The 24,635-nt window shown below is 37.0% G+C and overlaps 1 protein-coding gene across 1 annotated transcript in view; it reads right to left on the bottom strand.

Moving 5' to 3' along the window:
• arid5b (AT-rich interaction domain 5B) overlaps positions 1 to 24,635 on the bottom strand; it is a 111,564-nt gene that overhangs the window by 3,697 nt on the left and 83,232 nt on the right. Inside the window, exons 7-9 of the mRNA XM_082151483.1 lie at positions 23,997 to 24,049; positions 22,267 to 22,364; positions 4,398 to 4,593 (exon numbers count right to left, since the gene is read on the bottom strand). Of these exons, the coding sequence (XP_082007609.1) occupies positions 4,398 to 4,593; positions 22,267 to 22,364; positions 23,997 to 24,049 (347 nt within the window). The remainder of the gene's footprint in view (positions 1 to 4,397; positions 4,594 to 22,266; positions 22,365 to 23,996; positions 24,050 to 24,635) is intronic.

Raw genomic sequence — 24,635 nt, 5'->3', positions numbered from 1 at the left:
CATTCAGTTTCGAGCATGGTATCGATATTATAACCAGTCAGAGAGAGGAGTTCTAACAGCTTTTAGACAGATGGGAGAGGTTGTAAGATAAAATTACAAAATCAAATTATTATCCATGTGTTTGAACTGGACTGTAAAATCGTGTATTTTTAACTTTTGTGTTACTGCTGTAGTGTATCAAAACATGGGATTATGTAGCTCACTCACAGACAGTCCTTAAACTTGCATCCAATGATATGTCAGTCGGCCCAATGCCGGGATAATTTTGACCAGGTGGTTCTGGATGTTCTGATTTGATTTTGAGTGGGAGTAAAACAAACCAAGTCATATAGCTTTCTAAGTGCAGCAGAAACCATATAAACAAACTTGCTGAACAACGCTGTGAGTTAAGCATCTACATGCTAATGGCCGACGTCAAAGTATTTCGCAAGACACGCAGAAGTTGTGTGCATCCACAGATGACCTTACGCTTAATGCGTACCAGGAGCTGAGGTGCAGGTTTAAAGCTGATACCTCAATGCTTTCCCCATGCAAATATCTCTTCTGTCCCTTTTTAACACAAATGAGATAAAAGATGAGGCTGTGTAAGCTTTGCATCATTTCAGAGCTGAACAAATCAATTCCAAAATCCTCTAAACGCAGTCTGCTTAAATGAGAGTAGAAAACAAAGTCAGCATGATTGCATAAAAGAGACAACCGACACCTGCTGCCATCCCCGTGATCCAGAGCACGATGCAAGTTTTGCACTTTGGACAAACTTCACATGTCTCTAATGAGCAGATGCTTTCCGGAACTTCAGAGTGGTGACAGCGGTGCAGAAGAGAGGCGTGCACCCGCCCATCCATTCATTATCAGTGTTGGAGGAAGAGATGCACAGATGTTTGACATCAGCTGGTGTCAAATAAAAGGCTGCCTCATCCCTTTCACTCCACTTCCTCACTCAACCCAGATGAATGTGTAACTACATGTGAAAAATCACATGTTCATACAAATAACTTGTCCCAGCTTGTTTTTGTAGACTTGAAAATAGAATGATTGCCTTGATCTAATATCTGACAGCTTTTGAGCACAATTTCATGGTAATTCATACAGTAGGTCCTAATTTTAGTATTGTACCAATTATAGTTTGTTTTTATGTTCTGTTTGCATTTTAATTCTAGTTATACTACAGGGCCGTTGAATGCTTGAATCTGATTGGTTGACGAACGTTCTAAGGTGTGCATTATTTTCAGGGAAACGCACGGCTAAAGTAGTTCCAGGCAGGTCTTGACCGCATTACAGTTCCATATCACTTCGCGTAGTCAACTGTAATAATGGAAAATAGGATACAATTCATAACAAGAAAAAGCATTTCGCCCCATGCGCTTGATCTGCAATTTTCAATGTCTAGCTTCACAATCAATAGAAACATGCAGTTTAATTTGAATAAATAAACTATAAAGTCCTATCTATAATCAATAGAAAATTAAACTGAATATATGCTAAATAAATGGATAGTCCTGCAGCACGGATTTTTATTGCAGATAATAACAAATAAATAATTATTGATAGGCCTACTTGTTAAAAGGGCTTTGGGTTTCATTTATTTGGCTAGTCTACTGTCATCTGTCAATAATAGAAAAAAAAAGAATGAACGAATTAATTAAAACGATTGAATTAATTAATAAATAATAATATTGACGCACATGCTTTTCTGTCTCATTATTGCAACATCTCTCTCTAATAACTGCTTTAATAACTGCATAAAGCCGGGAACACACTTTAAGGCCGGTTATGAATGTAATTTGATACTTATGACTGATCATGCCCAAACAAGTGTTCAGCGCGTTCAGTCTGTGTTCAAAGTCGGTGTTTAAAATCTGCTGCAGTCGATGAAACAGTCAGAGAATGTGTCAGCGAGTCGTGTGTCCCCAGCATTAGTCTGCTATCAGCGGCTCAAACCTCCGTTACTAACTCTGAAATGACGTTTTGGAATTAGCAACGGAGGCATGGGATTAGATGCGTAAGAAATTAGTCCTACATACAAGAGCGTTTTAATGACAAAAACTTTACAAACGTCTTGAAATACATAATCTGAACAATGTTTCGAGGTGTGGTAACTGTAGTATAAGCGGAATAATTGACTTCAGGCCGTTGAATTATTAGAAAAATAATGCACACCCGAGGTGTAACGGCGCTTCGCGTCGTGACCGCATTACCACCTCGGGTGTGCATTATTTTTCTAATAATTCAACGGCCTGTCGTCAATTATTCCTTACTTAAAGTTTGAATGGTTTTATTGTTTTGTCATTTTTATTAGTTATTGTTTTTTGAACTTTTTTTATTTTTATTTTTACTAATTTTGGTAGCACTTCATTTTACAGTCCTGTTCCACATGTATATACTATGTACTTATAGCAATTACAATAACTGAGTTCTAACTAGGTACTAACCCTGAATCTACACCTAAACCTAACCTTAACCCATGTTGCTCTACCTTATTACATGTATTTCATGGGTAAATACACATACTGTAAAATAATGTGGTACCCTGTTTAAGTAAAAAAAAAATATTACTATATAATTTCATATAAATACATTTAACTTTTAGATACTAAGGGAATGTGCTCTATAGGCCATGGGTATAGAGTAATGATATTTCGGTTGTGATAGCTGAAATGTGTGGTGACAACACTAGGGGCTCTATTTTAATGATCTAAGCGCATTGTCTAAAGCGCATGGCGTAAGTTCACTTAAGGCGTGTCCGAATCCACTTTTGCTAGTTTAATGACGGGAAAAATGGTCTAAAAGGGTTGTCCGCAATGCAGCCCCACACGTGAGTGTCGCTGCATTGCGCCGGGTGCATGATATGGCCCTAGCTCAAAATTCACATATTCACTGTGGAGCTCAAATGAGAATGAGTCGCTTTCCAAGTAACTATTTGAGAAGGACACCTCTTAAACCTTTGACCCTAGGGGTCGCTCTGTCTATCGCCCATTAGACACTTGTACAAGTTAGCAGGAATGTCTTTGGGGCCACAAGCAGCCAGTGACTAGCAGGCAAAATTACCCAGCTGTAATGCGGCGTGACCGCCCGTTGGCTCAGCGTGTGTCATTCAATAGCCTTGATTGTATTTGGTGCCTGAGGAAGGACTGATTTAACAGTGCTTACAATGCTCTGATTCTTACCAGAGCAGCGCGCCTATATTTGTACATGCCCTGATTATACTCCACTGACATGCAGGCCCCCGAGACAACTCCCAGCATCTCTCTCTCCAAATATCCTCCCTGAGATCTATAACTCTACTTTAAGTGTTTTTTTCCTCCTTTCTGCGCTCCAGTCTTGTCATATCGGCTCTGCCTCAAACAGAGAATTCCATTTTCATTTTCTGCCTTGTACAATGTTCAATCAATTATCTGGAGAGGCCTTTCAAATTACACAACATACCAGACAGATGAGCTAGGCATGCAGCTGGAAAAGAACCTACAACAGCCCTTTTTGTTTCCACACTATAACCTATTACTCATTTCATGTGAGGTAGAAATGAATACGGACTGCGTAACGGCTTTGAAATGTGTCTAAATTTGACAATTCGAGAGAATTTTTCAAGCAGCCCTTTCATCTTTGTAATCATTTGCTTATTCATGTGAAAATAATAACTCAATTTTCATTCCCTTCCACAGCCGTGCTCTCCTATTTTCATATTTATGCTTAACTGGAGAGACATTTGCAAATCACCATGGATTTATTGGCTTTCAAGGATAAAAATAAGCCCACGGTTTCTATAAGAACACAAATGTGGCATGCAGTGCATATTGGATTCAAAGATATGATAGGAAATCATTTCTACCACAGCTGCTCTGTGCACAAAAAGGTCTTGTCGATTAAAAAATAAAAAAAGGGAGCACTGTCATGATTTCCCCCACAATTCATCTTCAAATTGATTTGTGGACAAAACTCAGAAGGAGCTTATGGAAAAAGGAACTGTAAGGGAAACCTTATGCTCTGCAGTCCAGAGATTCACCGAAAATAACAGAATCGGGCACAGCGTATAAATCAACCAGAGTTAGTCAGGCAGACAAATAGCATTTGATTTCCATGCTGTTGTGCAGCGGTCAGAGCTTCCAAATCAGCCCAAATAATTATGTTAAAAGCAGCTGCTCCTGACAGTATTATTCTCACACGCTTGTGACAGCTTTTTTATTGAGGAGAGGAAAGGCAGCCAGCTTGAAGTGGTCTGTCATGGTTTTTTAGCATGTATTGTATCTGTATTATTATTCCGCGTTTACGGCATTCTATGACAGCCCTTAGAAACCTATGGTAGACATTTGGCATGCTGGCCTGGAAGAGTGTTCATATGCCAGAACGTAGATTCTCTATATGTTGCTTTTAAACAGATTAAACACTCAAAGACTGACCAGCTCTGGGACTTTAGCTGAGATGTCCATTTCATTCCGAGGCACCGGTTTCTGTTCATCCTTAGGGCGCTTGATGGCCATCATCTTTGTCTTGACAATGGCCTCCTGGACACTGCCCTCCTGTTTGCGGGGTTTGACCGGCGGAAGGGGTTTGTCCTCCTCTCCTTTAGTAAACCTCTCATAGGGTAGGATGAGCCTGAGGAAAAGTAGGAAGTGATATAGGTTTAGTGGAATCAGACAGATTCATCATCTGTTTGCACTTCTATTACGTTACACATTCCTGTCTTCTTCCTCAAATGATACAAAATAATAACTGATAGCATTGTTTCCTGTTGGCTTTGTTATCCTAGACCTAGACAAACTGTGGAATTGACTCATGCATGACATAAAACAAAAAGAAATGTGACTCCTTCCTATGAACCGATGTTACTGAAAATGTTTTTGGTTACAATAGATGGCTGTTTCTTCATTTGGGCACTTTTGGCCCTGTGGACTTGTAGGAATGATATTCCCTTAAAACACCTTTTATTTTATTTTATTTGTTTACTAAACTTTTTTTTAACCAACATTAACAAATGTAATTTCCACAACATCTCAAATCCCCATTCAATATGTGGAAGAAATTACATTATAAACGTACTGCTATGGCTAATTTCATAGCTAGCATTTTAATATAAATATTCCTAATTAAATAGTTTCAAATTTTTTGCATACTTTTACAAAAATAGTGTTTTGTGAAATGGCACACATTTACTAAAAAGTAATTTATAATATTTTATTGCTAAAAATAAAATACGTTTTAGAGTGTAAGGTTTTAAAGTCTGCATGAAATGAAAATTTTGCCCTATTTTTTAAATGCATGTTATTGATCTTGTAAACGATGCGTTGATTTTTTTTTTTTTTTTTTTTTTTTACCATGATTCTTTTTTTTTTATGGTCTGTTACACTCGGATGTACACCACAATATCAAAGAAAAGATCAGTTGCTACTTTCGTTTCATTGCACTTGAAACTCTTGTTAGTAGAAAAATCAGCAAATGGGACATAAAAGTGCCTGTAGTTGAAGGAACACCCAGCTATGAACACTTGAATGAATGATTACACAAGCAAATGCCTAACCACAATGAGGCAAATAGGGGACAGATTGTGGATAATGGGCTTGATCCTAATGAAAATGTACCTTTTTTTTTGTATTTCACCACATCATGTCAGATCAGCACCATCCAGAAAACTAAGACAGAAGACTAATGAAATCAAAGCCAAGATGACAGCAGATATGAAATTATGATTTACTTGAGAATGTTATTGAGAATGGAGGTACACAGAAACATGATCTGCCTTTCTACTCTTGTAGCTTGGAAGTTTTCATAATGTGTCTGATGTGATAAATGAGTCTGACTGGGAACTGTTGAAGGCATGCGGAATTATAAATATCTACTGTAATACACCAGCTGTAATCCAGTACATTTCACATCTTGTGCATCACGATACACGAATGCAAAAAAAGAAGAAGAAAGAAGCGGAATCCATCAACATGATGGAGACCGCTAAATGCAAAAGACTGCTCTATTACAATTTTATTATTATAGTTGGGGTTTTTTTGCTACATTTTCCCTCTCAATTCTCTTTATCATTCTCTCCATTCCCGTTTAATAAGTTCCGGTGGTATCTCAATAGGGATTTATCTGTAGTTTGTAGCCGTGTGTTTACTCAACGGCGGGATGTTCGGGGCTCTCGGAGGCGGGACGCACTGAGCACGCTCAGACAGGGGCTGTACGGGAAAACTATGCCGGCTGAGGTTTGGCGGCCGGCCAGCGGCAAAGCTAAGCAGGAGCCCAGAGGGAACATTCATCTTCAGATCCCATTACCAAAAGAGTTTAAACATGTTACAGCTGCTAAAAGTGGAAAACGGCTCGGTCCGCGCAGTCAAATCAAAATAGCAGGCAGCTGCCAAATACCTGATTCCCACTGTAATGTTTCACTTCATGTTTACATAATGGAGGTATAATAATGCACACAATGACTTATCTTGTTCACAGCTAATCCTCAAAAATCTCCCTCGTCTGGAACTAAAGGAGTTTTTTTTTAAACCCCCATAGATTCCTTAGTGAGCTTTAAGCTGGTCTTATGACAGCCTGATTTCAAAGTGCAAAAAACAATGTTATATTTACCTAATATTCTCTTCCGATTGGTGGAGAGATAATTGGTATCAGATGTGACTGTTTAAACTTGCCTATTTATGTCTGAGTACTTTTCTTATGTGAGAGAGAGAGTTGAGATAAGAATGGAAATAGCCCTCTGTCACAAGGTGAGAAGTCAGGGAATAAATCATGACGAATATCCCCACTCATTCTTGCCACATGGCCATTTATGGGAATAACAAGTCACCGTTCCCTTCCCATTTCAGTTCACAGAGAAAAAAAAAAAAAAACTGTAGAAAATCTTTCCTTACAAGTTAGGCTGTGGAGTGTTTCCTCAGAGGAAAATGTTTTTAAGAGGTTGAGGGCGTCTGTGAGATTTGAAATCTTTGTTATTTTCATTGAGCTCCGCAGCTGGCAGATAGACAGCAGTAAAACTCTATTTCATACAGCCGGTGAAGGGCACAATGCCAAGAACAGGAAATATGCAATTAAACATCCTTTTATATGAGAGAGAGAGAGAGATAGAGCAAAGTAAACACGAAGATTTTGTTTTAACACTGGTAGGGATAAAGATACACACACACACACACACACACAGCTAATTCTGTATTCAAGGTTTTCCTTGCCAATCTTTAGGGTATTATGGCTGGATCGATACAAAAATGTTGGCTTGGGTACAACACCAGCCCTCTGGTTCCTCTGCACTGATACTAAATTGATACCTTAGGCAATGAATACAAATTTAGTGGTGACAGGTAAAATAAAACAATGTCAATAATGTCATCAATCTAAATTTTTTTGCCGTTTGTGAACAGATCAGAACAATCAGTTCTTTTTAAAGTAAAGAAAACAAAACAATATGAAAGTGTTCTGTAATTAATTTTGAAGACACATGTAATGTTAATATTTCATGCATTTTGAGTTTTAATGCTAACCAAATACCCCATAGAAAGAGTGCAAAAGTTTTGGCCCTCTAGCGGTTAAAAAACAAAACATCATGCATTTTGTAGAAGGACACTGTTTTGGTTGTGCTTCAGCTCTGCGTGACTGAGCGGATAAATATGGCAATTTATCTGTTCAATAAAATACCATACCAACCTTTTGAGTCATAAAAACGCCATCTCCATGTCATTTTAACAACATTTCAAATCGCTCAGCTCTCGCCATCTACGAAAAGCAAAGCCAATGTTGATTCTTGTTTTATTACGAGCTCTTTCGCGTTCTCTCTTTGCCAGCAGACTCTCCTCTGTTCTCCGTTTTAAAAAAAGTGATTCCCCTGAGCAGGCATGTGATCAGATAAAGACAAAAATGAATGAAAACCTGATTACGCTCACCCCCCCCCATCCGGAATTATTATTAAAAAACATTATCAAATTAAAAAAGATATACCTTGTATTGCAATAATACAGGCTATTACTGCAAAAAAGACTATTTAATAATCATCATAATAATATATTATATTATAATACAATATACAGTATGATTTAATAGAAGTATTAATAGTTATTAGTATTACAATATTAATAATAATAATAATAATAAATTTATTTTACAGAACAACAGTAAAATTACAATACTTAATTTCGTTGTTAAACCTGAAACTGAAAACGCGGTGCTATTACAGTACTCTGAAACGTGCAGCGTGTCAGTCAATATATTTATATAATTACAACACACAACCGTTGCGATTTGATGATTTGCACTAAGCCATCTCACATTCTCACCACCGTGCATTGTCAAAATTCATAAAGTACAGCTTGCATTTGGCACTTTGAACCCTGGCTAATATCGTACAGCGCTGTTAGATGTACTAGTGTACTAAATGTACTAGAAAACATAACATTTTGCAGTTTACTGAGTAATTGTTTAAGGCCATTTCACAATTTCAATCATCATACAGTAACCAGCACACACTCCCACACCATACACGTGTCAAAGTAGCCAAGCAACTTTTTTTTCAACTTTGATTTCATAAAATAATGTTAAATGTAAAACATTATACTTATTTTTTTTATACTGATACTTATTGCTGTTTTTTTGCTTGTTGGTTTATATTTTTTCTGCATTGTTGCCTAAAACTTTGTGTGCAATGAAGTATAAAATAACACCATTTGACAGTGAATGAAAACATGATACACAATAGTTATATTAGATTCAGTATTACATGCAATCCTAAAAAGCTGCCAGACAGAAAGCACATCAAGGACAGGAAGTAGGTGTTGCGAGAAAAGACCAAGACCACTGACAGGGCCGGCCTTCAAAATAAAAATAAACAAATGGAAAAAGGAAAATGCACCATTTTGTCACAAATGGTGTGGTGGAATACATTTCCCTGGGAAATGAACCAAGAACCTCTTTGATGGTCTGAACGTGTACTCACTCTGGGAGTACAAAGAATAACTTGAAGTGCCACAAGAGCGATCCATTTACAGGACTATTTCCCCTCATGTGGCTGGAAACGAGGCTCATCCCCCTTCCTGTCCCCATTCCAAACATCTCTACAAAGAATGAATACATCCGTGAACCCGAGTTTAACCGAAAAGGACTGCTGCCAGTAATGTGCGAGTGTCATGCTGAGTTTTCTTCCCCATCAGATTTCACTTGTCAGTCCATTACAACAGTCTAAAGCTTCATTGAAGACAGACCACTTCTGAGACCATGGGATTCCACTTTACATATTTTTTCTTTTCTCTTGCTTCTATATATATATTTTTGACTATATAATTATATTTTGCCTCAATAAAAACCTAATATCAGGCATATTTGCAAATGCAGGTGTACATTTTTCAGCAAACAGATAGATTTAAACACTCACAAAAACATTTGCATCCCCTTTTAGAGCAGCCGCAAAGTCATGAAAACGAATCAGGCAACATTTTGAGAGCTGTCTGTAATCATAAGCTCTGCTGAAGTTATTTTAGTTCCTCTATTCAGCGCACTGACTGCAATGGTTCATTTTTAGGCCAGATCAACATGTTTTGCAGCCTCTGGCTGGGCTCAGGTGTTCTCAAAGCCTCTGTCTAAGAGCAGCCCGCTACTGTGATACTGCTTATTTATATAAGGGCTCTGCATTTACCCATCACCACCTGCAGATTGAGTTGTGCATACACTCACATACGTGTGCCACTCTTACGGCTCAATCAGAGAAAGCAGATCAGGGATGGAATATTAACAGGGTTTATATTAGAAAATGATAATTGATGTGCTGCAAAGGTACTGCAGCCACATATTTTCTCCATCTGGCTAAAATAAAAATATTTTATTCATGAAAATTATATGTGTTGCATTGACTGCTATTCATTTTATCTGTTAAATAAGCATGACAATGTTGAATATAATTATTTTGGAAATGCACTACTGGTCAAAATTGTTTTATAAAAAATAAAATAAAAAATCTTTTGTAGCATTACACGTCTTTACTCTCACTTTTGATCAATTAATGGATCCTTGCCGAATAAAAGTCTTAATTTTATGTTTACCACAAAAATACTAAGCAGCAAAAACTGTTTAGAGTGATTAATTATTAAGCAATGTTTCTTGAGCACCAAATCAGCATATTAGAATGATTTCTGAAGGGTCATGTGACACTGAAGACTGGAGTAATGATGCTGAAAATTCAGCTTTGCATCACAGGAATAAATTACATTTTATAACGTATTAAAGTAGTTCTTTTAAATTTGAATAATATTTCACAATATTACTGTTTTTATTGCCTTGGTGAGCATAAGACTAAAATTCTTTCAAAAACATCTTAATGATTCTAAACTCTGACTAGTGTATGTCCTCAAATTAAGAATAGGAATGAAAAGGAAAGTCCATCAGTATATGTATGTTCTAAAGTGGTCCGAAATCTAACTTTTAAAGTGCATGTAAACAAACAATGCAACATGCTGTTTGTTTGTTGCAGATCCTCTGCCATGATGGCGATAAAGAGCTGTTAGATAACTTTTGTGTCCTTGAGCAAAGTGCTTACCCCAGATAGCACAACCAAGTTGTACAAAAAAAAAAAATTGCCTGAACAAATGAATCATTTAGTTTAGAAAACTAGACCTGGGTTATGTGTCACCTTGAGCCTGTTCAAAAGAATCTTATAGACCACAAAGGCAGCAAAAACATCATTTCTAGGGACAAACACTTTTTTTTATAGCCCTTTATAGTGCTGCAATTAATATGAACACCTGAATTTGTCCACAAAAAAATTCAGTCACAATGTGACTTTGCTGTGCTGTCATTAATTCAGATGCATAATTGCTTTACGAATCGTGAGGAGAATAAGCTTGCTTTATAATGTGGGCAGATGAGGGCATCATCAGAGAGATAGCAGCCTGCTGGAAACTGCGTCGGTATATGCCTGTGTGCTTTTGTCTCTCTGTTGGGAAGACTGCTGAGTGGGTAATATGATTGTGTTGCAGCATCCCCCCCCTCCCCCCCATCTTTATATAACACTAATTTCCATAATAAGAAACTCAGAGAACGCCGGACCATTAAAATTAATCATACTTAAAGAACGCAACAATTATACAAAGACCAGCATTTATGCTCCGCCGAGGTGCTGTTTTTCCTGCCACCCTTGCCCGGGGATGTGTTCCACATAAGAGACGTGGGCCACTGGAAAGTGGTGCTTATAAAAATCAAGTGGGGCAAAGAGTAAATGCAGATGTGATGGTGGTAACGGAGGCCCGGCTTACGTAACTGTTACTGGAAGTTGATGTAAACGACGAGTGGTGTGTTATTTTCTAGCAGGGTGCTGTAGGAGACACATTAGAAGATGGTAATCTACAGTTTTGTGTTTTGCAATTTCCTGAGCAGCGGTGGCTGGTGGGATTATGGAGGAAGAAGCTGTGCTGAGGTCAGTGGGGCTTTCCTGCATGGAGAACTGGCATTTCTGCATGTAATAGGGGAACCGTAAAGGACCAGCGCTTGCCAGCCTTACAACTTCATTTGCTGAAACCTTAACCGCAACCACATGACCAGGGCGGAACCGAAAACCCTGGAGGCTTGCGGATGAGGACAGAAAACTTGGTCAATATTAGACACTGACTAGTATTGAGGCTGTGCGCAGCTGAATGCAATTGCACAGATGGATGGTATTGAAAAGACACCTTTCTAAATTTGTTCGACAGACCTCATTACAACAACCAGCTGAATTGCTCAGAATATAACGGCTGTAGCTGTGGTGTGAATTGAAACTACTTAGACGTTGAATTGAAACTTCTTGAGACATTTAAGGAGTAACTATGTTTCTAGAAGTCCTTAGGAGAAATAAAAATAGACACATATGAGTCAACTGTCGACATACAGCAAGAGTATAGAGCTATGAAAAGAATAAACTCAAATCATTAAATTTTTTTAAATTTTTTATTTCACTGTAATTATTTCAATATTTTACTCAACACAGGCTCATTGGAAAAAGGTGCCTCTACCTTTATTTTAGCAAAAACGTATACCTATACATTCAATTCACTGCAGTTTCCAGCTAAAATGACCACTAGTGGCTTTAAAACACCTACAACTTCTATTCATTTTCACACAAATTATGATTACGGGGCAGATTATTGATTAATAAGCTCGTATTTTTGCACAAATACTATGCAACTGTATGACTTCAAAACACTTTTACCATAGTGCAGTTGCAAACTAACCAAGTTTGACATTATCACATAACCAGCACCATATGAATGGCTTTTCTAAAGTAGTAAACTTGCTCGCGAAAGAGCAGTAACCTTTTAGCGGCACTCATTGGACATTTAATTTACGATTTGCTGCGATTTGTACAACCACCAATGCAATAAAACATTACCAGATTCACGTTCATCTGTTTATCGCCACTCACTCACTTGGCATTTCACAGCAAAATGAGAAAGAGTCAACGAAATATGTCCCGACAGGCACATTTTTCCAATGAGCTTGGGTTAAAATAACTAGAGGTCGACCGATTGATCGGTTTTGCTGAATAATCGGCACAGATTTTCCAGGTCGAGTCCCTTGCTGGAGCAGGCTGAGAGAGGTGAGCTGTCATTATACAGTACAAGAGCGGCCTCTAGAGGCGAACTAAAAACTGTCACAGACGCCTCGTGGAGTTTGTTTTGACACGCGAGGGACACTGCTGTATAAGTGGAGAACAGCAGTATGTTTGCTGTCGAGGCTGAGAGAATGCTAACATTAGTAGTACCTCAAGTCACAATGTGACAAAAATACACGCAAGCCCGACCGAAATGTTTAATGTCACGATTGTTACCATCTATTTGCATTAATTTATATCCAGCTGGTCGCTTTTATGCATTCGTTATGCAGCAAAGTTGCATATTTCCAGCTGTAATACATACTTAATTTTTTTGATAAGATAATCAAGTGTTCTAAAATAGGATCAAATAAAGTGTGAGAGGATATATAAAATATACATATGTGTCAATTTAAATGCTATGGCTTTTGTGTAGATATTTAAAGATGGCCATCTGTAAGCACGACTGTTTTAATTTATATGAAATTGTAACACTTTTTAATAAGAGACATTAATAAAAGTATTGTTCATTGTTAATTTCATCATTCACTAATACTTTTTTTTACATTTTAAAGTTGTTTCTCTTAACATTAGTTAATGCACTATGAACTAACATAAATGATCAAGGTAAAATTAATAAATTAGTATTTAAAAAGTAACGTACATTTTCATGGTTCAATACTGTTTTTAATTAATTTTTTTATAAATTCAGCACAATTTAATGTGTTATGTTTGCTTTCATTCAGTATCTATTTTAAAAATGATCGGTTGATTAATCGGTTATCGGTCAGCGTGGTCCAACCTAGTTATCGTTAAAATCCACTATCAGTCGAACTCTACAAATAACAGAATTTTTCAAATAAGGAAAGTTCATATTGAAATCTCTAACTTTTGATAGCAGACTTTGGAAAATGGCCAATCTAAGAACAGTTTGAGACTTTGAGATACAAGTGCGCTATTATTGAGTTACTATAATGGAACCAAAAGTGTAATTTAATTTCTGCCAAATGTATCGCTGGTATATATAAAGATGTTCTGTGAAGAGTGAGTCATTCGGGCTGGGAGATATTTTTCCCTTTTCTTTCTAACTCACAGAGCAGATGACTAATATTTAACATGGCACTCCTGTGAGCGCGGATGCCGCTATTAGAACAACATCCCGCAATCAATACTCCGGTTTCCTCTGCCCACTGAAAGAGCTCATGCACAAATAGATCTGTTGATTTACATAAGCATTACATAATCCAATAGAATTGCATTTGAAGAATAACATTTGGACATTCAGTGTTGCCATAGCAATGAAAAAATATACAAGTACCAATGCATCAGAAATACAGTGCGAGTACAAAAATACCATTGTATCATATTATGTAAACTGACGCTTGATAGACGTGGGTGGCTTCAAGTTTTAAACAAGTATTAAATCATTATTAATGTGATTTGATTCCAGTTAATTTCAGTGCATAAAGTCTCTCAGCACAAAAATAAATATGACAGCGGCAGTATTTGGGGGAATCTCATGAAACATGTCAAGAATGTTCAGAATGTCATATTTTTATTGTTCCATGCCGTGCACACAGTTAAAGAAAACCTATTTTAGGACCTTTTGGAACATTTTCATTACAGTTTCAGCACATTTCTCCCCACAATTTTCATTATTAGTAATGGAAAAAGAGATTTTATTTATTGAGCATTAATTATTTGATTGATTCATTTATTTTTTTATTACGTATTATTTGTGTCATAGTAGCATTTGTTGTGCTGCCTTTCATTTATACAGATTAAAAAAAATACTAATAAAAATGCTCATAAATATATTGACTTTATTTTAAATTAAAATATTACCTGTTAACATTACTAATTAAAGCACCAAAATAGATCAATTTGTGCAAACTGCAAAATATCTTAAGAGTGCTATTTGTTTCTTTTTGATTTTGGGACAAAATGTGACCTTGACTGATTTTTTTTCCCTCCATTGTGGTGGCATTATTTTCTTCAGATCAATTTTTCTATAGGCTCAGCACTGTTCATGATGCACTTCCGCTTCTTGGTCACAAGATGGCGTAATACCCAGCTGTGACAGGCCCACAAAACAGGAAGTAAAACATTACAAAGAATCACAACCTCAACTGTTTCAAGTCTATTTTTAGCCCGTTTGTCTTTGAGTGCTCTCGCTCACAGAGAGACGCTCTCATCTCGCTCGGCACCCTTCAGGCCACATACCGAAATAACTAAGACAAATGGTTGTTGACATCAACAATTTCATTTTCTCATTCATCTCATTCCACCGCTTTGGTGTTGGGGAGACGTGCCCGGGATCCGACATTACTGCTTATTAAACAAGCCGTCTGATGGAGCCTTAAGTTTACTTCCACAAAAGTGGCCCTAATGAGTGCTTGTCGAAATGCCACCAACCGTAAATTCTGACCACAGCCGCAGTAGACGACACACACAGCTAGATGGCAGTTCAGCAGGTTTCCAATGACAAACGGACGTTAAACAAACAACCGGAGGCCTGTTACTGGACATAATAGAGGTTATGGCCGAGAAAACCAACCTAAAACCAGCACGTTCATTATCACATCTGTACGAGCTGGGATTGAAGGGGGAATAATATGAACTTTTTCTGCTTTTCTCCAGAGGGTAAAACTGTGAATTAATCATAGAAGCAGACTGGGAGAGAGAATGTAAGCTGTGTGTGTGTGAGAGAAAAAGACATTGTTCCCCAAGCTACGCAGGACGCCTGAAAGGTTTTGTTGAGAAGTCGACCCTTGAACTAATCCAGATTCACACAGTTAAACAGCGAGAAGGAACGCCAAAGCAGGCCTTTTGTCATTCCTGGCCTTTAGACCTTAAATTACCTCACTCACTCCCTTCAGGCTAAAACCCATTAACTTTCAAAAGCCAGCTTTAATTATTAAACGTTCTAAATAATGCGCAATGAGAGCCCGTGTTTTTGTAGTGTATGTGGTTTGTACAGAGACATCCTCCCTGCAAAACATTTGATTGTTGGAATTGGTTCTGTGATGCGGCTGAAATGAAAGCCACATTCCTGGGTAGTGATTTAAAGACATTAAATTAGAGGCCTGAGCTTGAACGCCGCTCAATCTTTAGCCCAAGATAAACACAGCACTTATTCTCTCAGTACAATGTGAAGTGATAAAGCATAAATAAGCCATACATGGAGAAAGAAACTACATCAACATGGTGGTTGTTCCAAAACAAAGCATTAGAAAAAGCTTTTAAACTCCACATTATAAATACTCTGGGAAACGGAGCGTGCAGAAGTACAGGACAAACCTTAAGACATGTCTGATATGGGTCAGTGACACAGTGCAGACTTTCCAAACTTTGCAAACACTTTGTTGTCAATGTCTTTAAGAGAAATTTCAGCTGACAATAAAGTGACAAGCAATAAAAGCCATCTTTTTGTGTGTGTCCTAGCCAGCCACGGCCATGACAAGCAACAAGTTTGATAACAGTATGGTTTCTATTTCTGCTGTGTTGTGATGGGAAAGCACCTTTTCATTTTTTCTTTATATACATTTGACCAATTCTAATACAACAGCAAAACCGATAAGCTATCGAACACACTTCATTTAAAATGTTAGATTAAAATGCATTTATATTCATATTAATAACTTCATTTCTATTAATATTTAACTTTTTATTTAACTTTTAATATATAACGATTGCAATTTACCCGTGTTGATTAACTGGCAAAATACCGCGGACGAGAATCTATGAACTGCATTATTAGTCTGTTTTCTGAAGCTGCTCGATATATTAAAACCATTTATTATTATTATTATTATTATGATTTAAAAATCATAATAGTGCTATATATGCTTAGATTCAGTTAAATGAATATATGCGCTGCAGGTTTCAGAGTGAAGCGCGGCCGTTTACACGTTTCTTCCAGCGTCTCAGAGCGGCTCCATTCACAGTAAATTATACTATACTAGTTTTGTTAGAACTACACCACTGGTCCACATGTTCTTTTTCAAGAAATTAAAGTGGCTGTAACATTTCTATTGTAAAGATGTGGCCAAATATTAAAGATTAATTGGACATTTGAATTATATGCTGTTTGGCCAATATTTTGATCTGCTGTAAAGTGTAACAACAACAATCACAAGGCCATTGGTGTCCTCTGCAGACATTTGTACTTTATTTTAGACATTGTTTATTTGATTATGTTTATATTATGCATATTACATTATGTATTTTAACAGTGTTTCTTAATAAAACCAAATGATTACTTGCTTTTGAAACTTTATTTGAACCATTATTATTGCCTTATTGTTATTAAGTATTTTAAGTTGTCTTAACTTAAAAAAGTGAAGACACCAGTTGCCTTAAAAATATTAAGAAATAAACTTCATGCGTAATTGAAAAAATGAAGTTATGTGAACTCCATTAAGCATGAAGCTTATTTACTTAATAATGTAAAGGAAACGGGTTTCCTCACTTTTTTTAAGTTAAGTCAACTGATCACTTTTTATAGTGTATAATATACCTTGCCAAGACAGCCAATTTTGAATCACAGCCACATTATTATGTACTATAAAAGTCAGACAGCCCTCCTGTATTGAATCATCGAATAATATTTTAAAATGCAATTTTTGTAATAAAGTACCTAAGAGTATTATCTTCATTGAGAAACATTTTTGTTGACAACGGACTGGTGCTGATTGAAACTGTCACATGTCTTGTTAAAGAAAGAACACGATGGAATCTTAGCAGGGCAAATGAGCCTGTAAATCGACATGCAAATTGCGATGATAAACTAATTAGATCAATCAGAGATTTAATTAGGTTTTGTCAGCTTTCACAACCACAATGTCACACCAACACTCCTTTCCACTTGGTAAATACGGGCAAATGGTGTAAATACAGATAAACGGCTAATCATAAATAGATGTGGATCAATGATTGGCATTTCTAAGAACCCAAATCATTATCGTCTGACATTCAAGAGAACTCGAAGCAGAGATATCGTTGGATAATGCAGTGCATTTGCTAATGATTTGAGGGATAATAAATGCATACTGCTATTGTTTACTACAGCTGCAGTCTCAAATGAAGCGCCGATCTCTCAGGGGACAAAAACAGCTGATGCAATACTCCCTGGGAAAAAGCCTTCCTTCAAAGCCAGATCATTAAACTTCACTTAAAGGGCTTGCATTAAAATCTGTCATACTGGGTAGAGGTTCAAGGATGAGGTCTGTGAAGCGTGACTTGGTTGAATTTAGAGCAAACATTAATTCTAGGGGGGATACAGAAATCAATAATCAAGAACTGCGAGGTTCTTGCATTGTACTATAAATCCCACAATGCAATGGCTATGTTAGGAATAGCATACTAACATACAGATACTACTTAGTATTTCTACCATATGGAGATTACAAAATGTGCACATTTTCTCTATGCATGGAATTTGACCAAATTTGCAATGCTGTAAAATGTAACAAATGTTACACAAAATGTAATTTCCATTATAATAATAATAATAGATAATTTAATTTCCAATATAACCATTAGATGACATTAGTTATGTTAAATATATGCAACATGATATGCTGTTTAAAACTTTACAATAAGGTTAATTATACATTCATGTATTTACTAACATGAGCTAACAATGAGCAATACATTTGTTACAGTATTTAATAATCTTTGTTAATGTTAGTTAATAAAAATACAGCTGTTCGTTGTTTGTTCATATTAGTTCACAGTGCATTAACTAATGTTAACAAATACAACATTTGATTTTAATAACATATTAGTAAATGTTGAAATTAATATTAACTACGATTAATAAATGCTGAAGAAGTATTGTTCATTCGTAGTTCAGGTTAACTAAGGTAGTTAACTAATGCATCTTATTGTAAAGTGTTACCAAACATTCTTTGTTGCATAATGCATTCACATTGTATGCAGTATACAGCATTTCCTGAAAGGTATTCAGTAACTAGTAGGTTAGCATTCCATTTCGAGGCAATGAATGCACCTATCAGTCGTTTTTTATATTGTAAGATAATATTTGTACATGGTACTGCAAATATTTTTCAAACATTATGCAAATCTGCATGAATCCTGAATTGGTTAGTTCTGCAGAGCCGAGTGCATCGAGAAATATCTGTAGAGCTTTTTTTTTAAAAGGGACAGTAGAAATTCACACGACAACAAAATGAACCTCAGCGATAGAGGGACTAAAGTTGCATGACAAGGTTTATGGAATGCTGTTATCTGCAGAGGCATTCATAATCAGAACATTTTTGGAACAAAGATCTCTCTCTCTCTGGGAAGAGGAGGATTAAATAAATAAGCATGGGCCAGATTGATCAGTGCCACTGACCTATATAATTAAAAGGCAGAGAGGAGGGGGGGGTGGAATGCTGCAGTCTCTCTCAAGGTTATTGATGTCATATTTTATGACCTAATTTGTAATCTACATTTGATTCTCTTCCCCCACAACAAATATAGTATCCAAAAACTAATCAGATAATACAGTAAATATCATTAGCAACAGTTGGAGAACACTCACCCTTAAGCCGTTTCAAACTCGTACAACTTTATTTCTTCTGAAGAACACAAAAGGTACATTTTTGAAGAATATCCTGGCTGCTCTTCTTCATACAATAAAAGTGAATGACAAAATTGCCAAAAACGCATCATAAAAGTCAACCATAAAACACATGTTCTATATTTCAAGTCTTCTGAGGAATAGGCAGAAATGATGTTGTAATTCTTTGATAACTTGTTAACGTCAATGGAATCTTTTTTAGCCCGCAAAGCTGTCATATGATTTTGTAATTCTAATTTTCTGGAGCATAACATCTCGTTTCCATTCACTTTCATTACATGGAAAAGCCAGTACATTCTTCAACATTTCTCCTTCTGTGTACCATCGAAAGAAAAAAAGTCATACAGGCTTGGAATGACATGATTTTTGGGTGAGCTATTCCTTTAAATATTGATTTTCATTTGAGTTACAGCCATGCACCACATGATCGAAATCCATCTTCATGCCTCATTCATGACTTTGCAAGCTTTCTTTAGAGTGCCTTCTTTCTAAGATGAGTAATTCCACACAAAGTCAGTTCAGTCGGCTGCCCTTCAAAAGGAGGGGAAGTGCTTAACAGAAATCTTTTAAGAACTTATCATTTACCCTGAGTAGGGAGGGAGGAAAAGAAAAACACACACACACACACACAAGATCAAGGTATGTTCGGCTTGTTTTGCAGGAGTGAGGTCACTCATAAAAAAACAAAAAAAAAACGTAATCTCCGACATCTTTATTCCCATCTGTGGCAGGGCTGCACTTGGCATCGGCCCTGCAAAAGGACTCCTATGAAAAGCCACTTGAGCTGGGCTCCAATGAGCAGAGCTTGTAGCCGAACAATAGGTAGCTCGTCCCAAAACCGAAGACGAGCCGGTGAAGCGGCCGCAGATAATGCCGTGCGTCACTGCGGCTTGATCGGCCTTTCACTCGCAAACCACGTACAGAATGGCTTCATTTGCTGGGCAAATTAATTCAATTAATTACTCTTGGTAGCAGCTGCACAAGCAGACACATCAGCACATCCCTGACTGTTTGATCAAGGTTATAACATCGAATTTTGGCAGCCTATTATTCATTGAACAGATACATTATTGGTGGCTATTGACTCAGCACTAAGTTTGAAGGTTGAACGCTGCCAGGAACACAATCCCTGCCAACTCCACCTGCCCGGGCCCCACTAAAGCCCTCGATGAGCCAGACGGAAGAAAGAGACATGTCACACAAACCTTAAAGGTCAAACTGGATAGCTTTCAGAGCAAATACAATAACAGTGTCTCCTCCTGCCTCCGAACCTTTAAGAATAAGCACAAACCCATGCCAAAACCTGCCCTACATGCAGCATTTCAAACAGTAGTTCACAAACACAAGCATGACCACTGTCTTATATCACCTTTATCTGTTTAATTTTATTTATTTATAGTAATAATCATACTAATTTCATTGTATATAGAAAGTGTATATATATATATATATATATATATATTGGAGTGCAGTGATGTTTTAAAATGAGGAGGCAAAGTCATCACAGTTTTTTAAAACATATTTTTATATAATCAAATATTTATGTTGTCACTTTTTCCTGATTAAATAAACATAAAAAAGAGGGACCAGATACAATTATATTTTGTATATTTACACTATGTAATTAATGTTCTATTTAATACTAAGTATAAATCTCAAGTTAGTGTTTTTATGCATTTTAACATTTAACATGACATCCAAAAACTAAAGGCAGTAACAATTTAAACAATATATTTCATATATTTTATTATATAAACACTGGTCAGAGACACGAATATGTACCTTTAATTTCCCCAAGCTGAATGCTCACAAAAAAAAACCTACAGTCATCATCTTTTCAGGCCATTTCAAGTTTGGTTCTGACGTGACACAAAGCAGTGATATCTAAGTGGGTGAGTTGTTTACTTTTTAATTAGTCTTCCCATTAACACCATCATTTTCTTCATTCAGACCAATTCGCGAACGCACACGAAAACAAGAGGTGATATTTATCGCACGAACCAATCATAAACGATCATATCCAATCATAGTACGATGGAGGCATTGCTTCCGCTCATGTGACTTTTCCCCATTCTTTCTTAATTACTCCCCATCAAACCCAGTGCACGCGTCTGTTAAAAGTCAATGGGCTCAGGGGAGGCAAGAATGACGCAGACTCCCGCTGTAACTTTACTTGCGAGTGTCGCTGTTGGACAGTGTTAAAAATTATTTATTTTGTAAAATTTGTGATGTTTAATTAGAACTTTTCCAAAGGCGCATTCAGTCTCTATTTAGTGCACACAGCGTAGATAAGCTACATCAGGAAAACATGTCACCATAGGGCTGGGCTGATTTCTTGTTTTTAATCAATCCTCATTTTGATGAACCGAGAGTCTGTGCTGTTTTAATAATACTGATACAAATAATACTGAACATTATTTGTAGCACCATCCAATAATCGCAATAAGATTTGTTACTTTTCATATGAAAATATATATATATAAACTGCATTATGTGCAATTTAAATGTTTATACATACAACAAAAACTTTCAGCTAAAACTTTATTTTTGGTTTCAGTGTTTCTTTAAAAAAATTATTTCAGAACATCATTAGTTTGGTGTAATATACTGCTGGGTAATTATATTATGCTGGATTTGTGGTAATATATTGTACCAAATCAATGCCTTAAACGAATCATTTGTTACTCATTGTCTCATTGTTCTGGATCCTTAAGTCAAGGGAACCAGAGATTTAAAAAAAAGTTAAGTAGGACAAAGTGATTAATCTTATAAAAAATGATAATTTGGGTGTTCCAAATCTGCTGAGCTAATTCTGCAGGCACAGCTTTCATGCAGGGCTGCAAATAATATGGGGTGTAAATAATAAAATCAACGGTGTCAGTGCATGTTTTTTAATGGGCACATCCTATCATGAATAAGCATACTAAAGAGCAGACCCACACAGAATTTCACAGAAAAGTCAGCAGATTTCTGCAGAATTGCCACACATGCCTCCTTGCCTCCCTAATTTTATTGTTTTGTATAATCATTCTTTCAGCTACCAATAGAACTGTAATACTCTCAGCATTGTTTAACACATATTACCATATTTAAATCAATTCCACCCAATTCCGCAGATTCCGCCCAAAATCGGACATACCTCTCGTAGTGTCTTCGTGTGCACGTGGCGGCGCTAGTGCTTCCCGGGTTGCCGCCCAGTTCATCATATACATTTTTCCACTGGCGTCGCGCTGTGATCTGCAATGGGAAGGGGGAGTCCATTATGAGAGACAAAGACGTTCATGTAATGGATGTACATGGAGCAGAAATGAAATAAACACAGACATTAGCATTCCACTATTCATGCATTCAACATGTATGCTGGGCTTTCTTTCTTGTTGAGTGATGAAAATAAGAAGGCCACTTGATGCATATTAAACAGATCCCGTAAGCTTTATATAATAAATGACACTGAGCGCATGATGTCCCATGCAAGGTCATTAGATATTGAGTTTTTGAAATGAAATTGATGTATGCGTACTCTTAACTAAAGAGAAAAAAAGAAAACGCGCACCAGATTAACATAATTCACATACACAGCGATTAATATTCATGAGAGACCTTTAGTGCATTCAGTGTACGAGGGTTAAAAGATTTTTAATGGCCGTTTCCCTCAGCTAATGGCTGACTCTCTCAATAAAATGCATTCCGTGGAAAACCACATGCATCAAGTGCTGGGGAATTAATGCATGTGTGATTTAGTCGCCCGGGCCAATATATTCACCACAGACTAGTTACAACACAAATAAGAACAATATTCTCAGAGTGTTCCAGAATACAGTGTGACCCAATGTCCACGGAGACCTAATCACTACAATCCATTCGATTGCAGAAACACTTCAATTAAAATATCGTTGACCATGAGCTGTACTTTCCTTGGGTAACTTGACTCGCTGAGTAGGGCATCTGCTGTCTCCTACGGCGTTTAATGAAGCGCTTGCAGTTTTGACAGCATGTGAACAGAATCGCCCCTATGGCCTCTACTGCCTTCTCTAAACTCCCTCAGTCATAATAGCCCTTGACTGCTGTTTGTTTTCACATCGCCGTTGTGTACGAGGCAGGTTTTAGGTCTGAGTACAGTTGCGGTATTAAAACTATATTAAAGTACAGTTCAACCCCAGGAGAAGATCTTTTTGTGCAAAATAAATGTTTCCAATGACATCATGACTCCTCCTGCACAATGATTTTTATTACAGATGTCAGTTGCATTTAAAGCCAAGCATTCTGTGGCAAAGAGAATCCAGGCAGCCAAAGGACAAAAAAATGACGGTTCGCTTAAAAAAAACTAAAAAAAACGGGAAGCCGTATCAATACATCGGATAAAAAGAGCAAAGGAGCGAGAAGTGACTTCCTGTTTGATTTTAATCTAAATAAACTTCAGAGTTGATGAATGAGTACAGAGCTGCTGAAAATATTGAATAGCTGGTCACAAAGAAGGGACTTTAATGTTTTCACCATATTTAAGCAGAGCAGATGTCAGATAAGCTGCCAAGCGAATTCCCTTTATTGTGCAGTTCGCTTGTTGCACAATAATGGTCCCTTAAGAGCCTCAACATGGGTAGTGAACAGGCCCCAACCAATTTCCTCCACCGCAAAAGGGTTACACGTGTTTTCCACTTGTAGATTTTATAACAACTGCGAGCGCTCTGGCCAAATTTGGATGTGAGAGAGTTCCGCATCCAGGCCAGAGTTTAGTAAACACACATTACATGGCAGGCTGGAAAAAAACTAAACTCGTTTTTTTTTTTTTTTTTGGGAATCTTTCAGAGCCAAAGGAAAAAGCGTGCTGCCAAAGGCACTGGATTTCAAACAAATTGTGTAAACACTCACCACCTCGTATCCTCCCAGTTTCTGAGCCGCTTGAAACATAGTCCAAAGGTTTACTGTAAGAAGGATAACAAGGATGACGATTAGTTCCACAGGAGAGCAGAAGGAAATGTTCGTATAGGCCGTATTCGGAATAACATACTACTATACTATTCTTAGTATAGTGCATCAGCAGAGTACAGTGCGCATGGTATGAGAATTTCCCCATACACGGAACACCCGGGTGTTCTACTATATGCAAAAATGTGCAGTATTCAGCACTGATGTATCCCACAATGCATTTCCAGTGTGGTCGTTGGACTGGAAGTAATTATACATCCCATTTGACTCATTATTTGATCAGACAGCCCAAAATTTTACACTAAATTTAATTAAAAAGGGCAAAATATTGTTTAATTTGGTAGATGATAATTGGATGCCACTCACAGGCAAAAATAATGAGGTCATGTGGCGTCTATGTAACATTCCTGCATAATAGGCAGTTCAAGTCAAGTCAATTTTATTTATGCTTTTCACAATACACAGTTTCAAAGCAGCTTTACAGAAAATCCTGATGTTAATGTTTGTAATATCTTAATATCTTCATGCCTTATATAGTCTCATTTAGCAGATTAGAGCTGGGCAATAACGTTTATATTTTGC

Source organism: Leuciscus leuciscus (assembly GCF_965113295.1).
Source record: "Leuciscus leuciscus genome assembly, chromosome: 21".
In the NCBI taxonomy this organism is placed as follows: domain Eukaryota; kingdom Metazoa; phylum Chordata; class Actinopteri; order Cypriniformes; family Leuciscidae; genus Leuciscus; species Leuciscus leuciscus.
The sequence above is the reverse complement of the archived record's forward strand: the minus strand, read 5'-3'. Positions and strand labels throughout refer to the sequence as shown.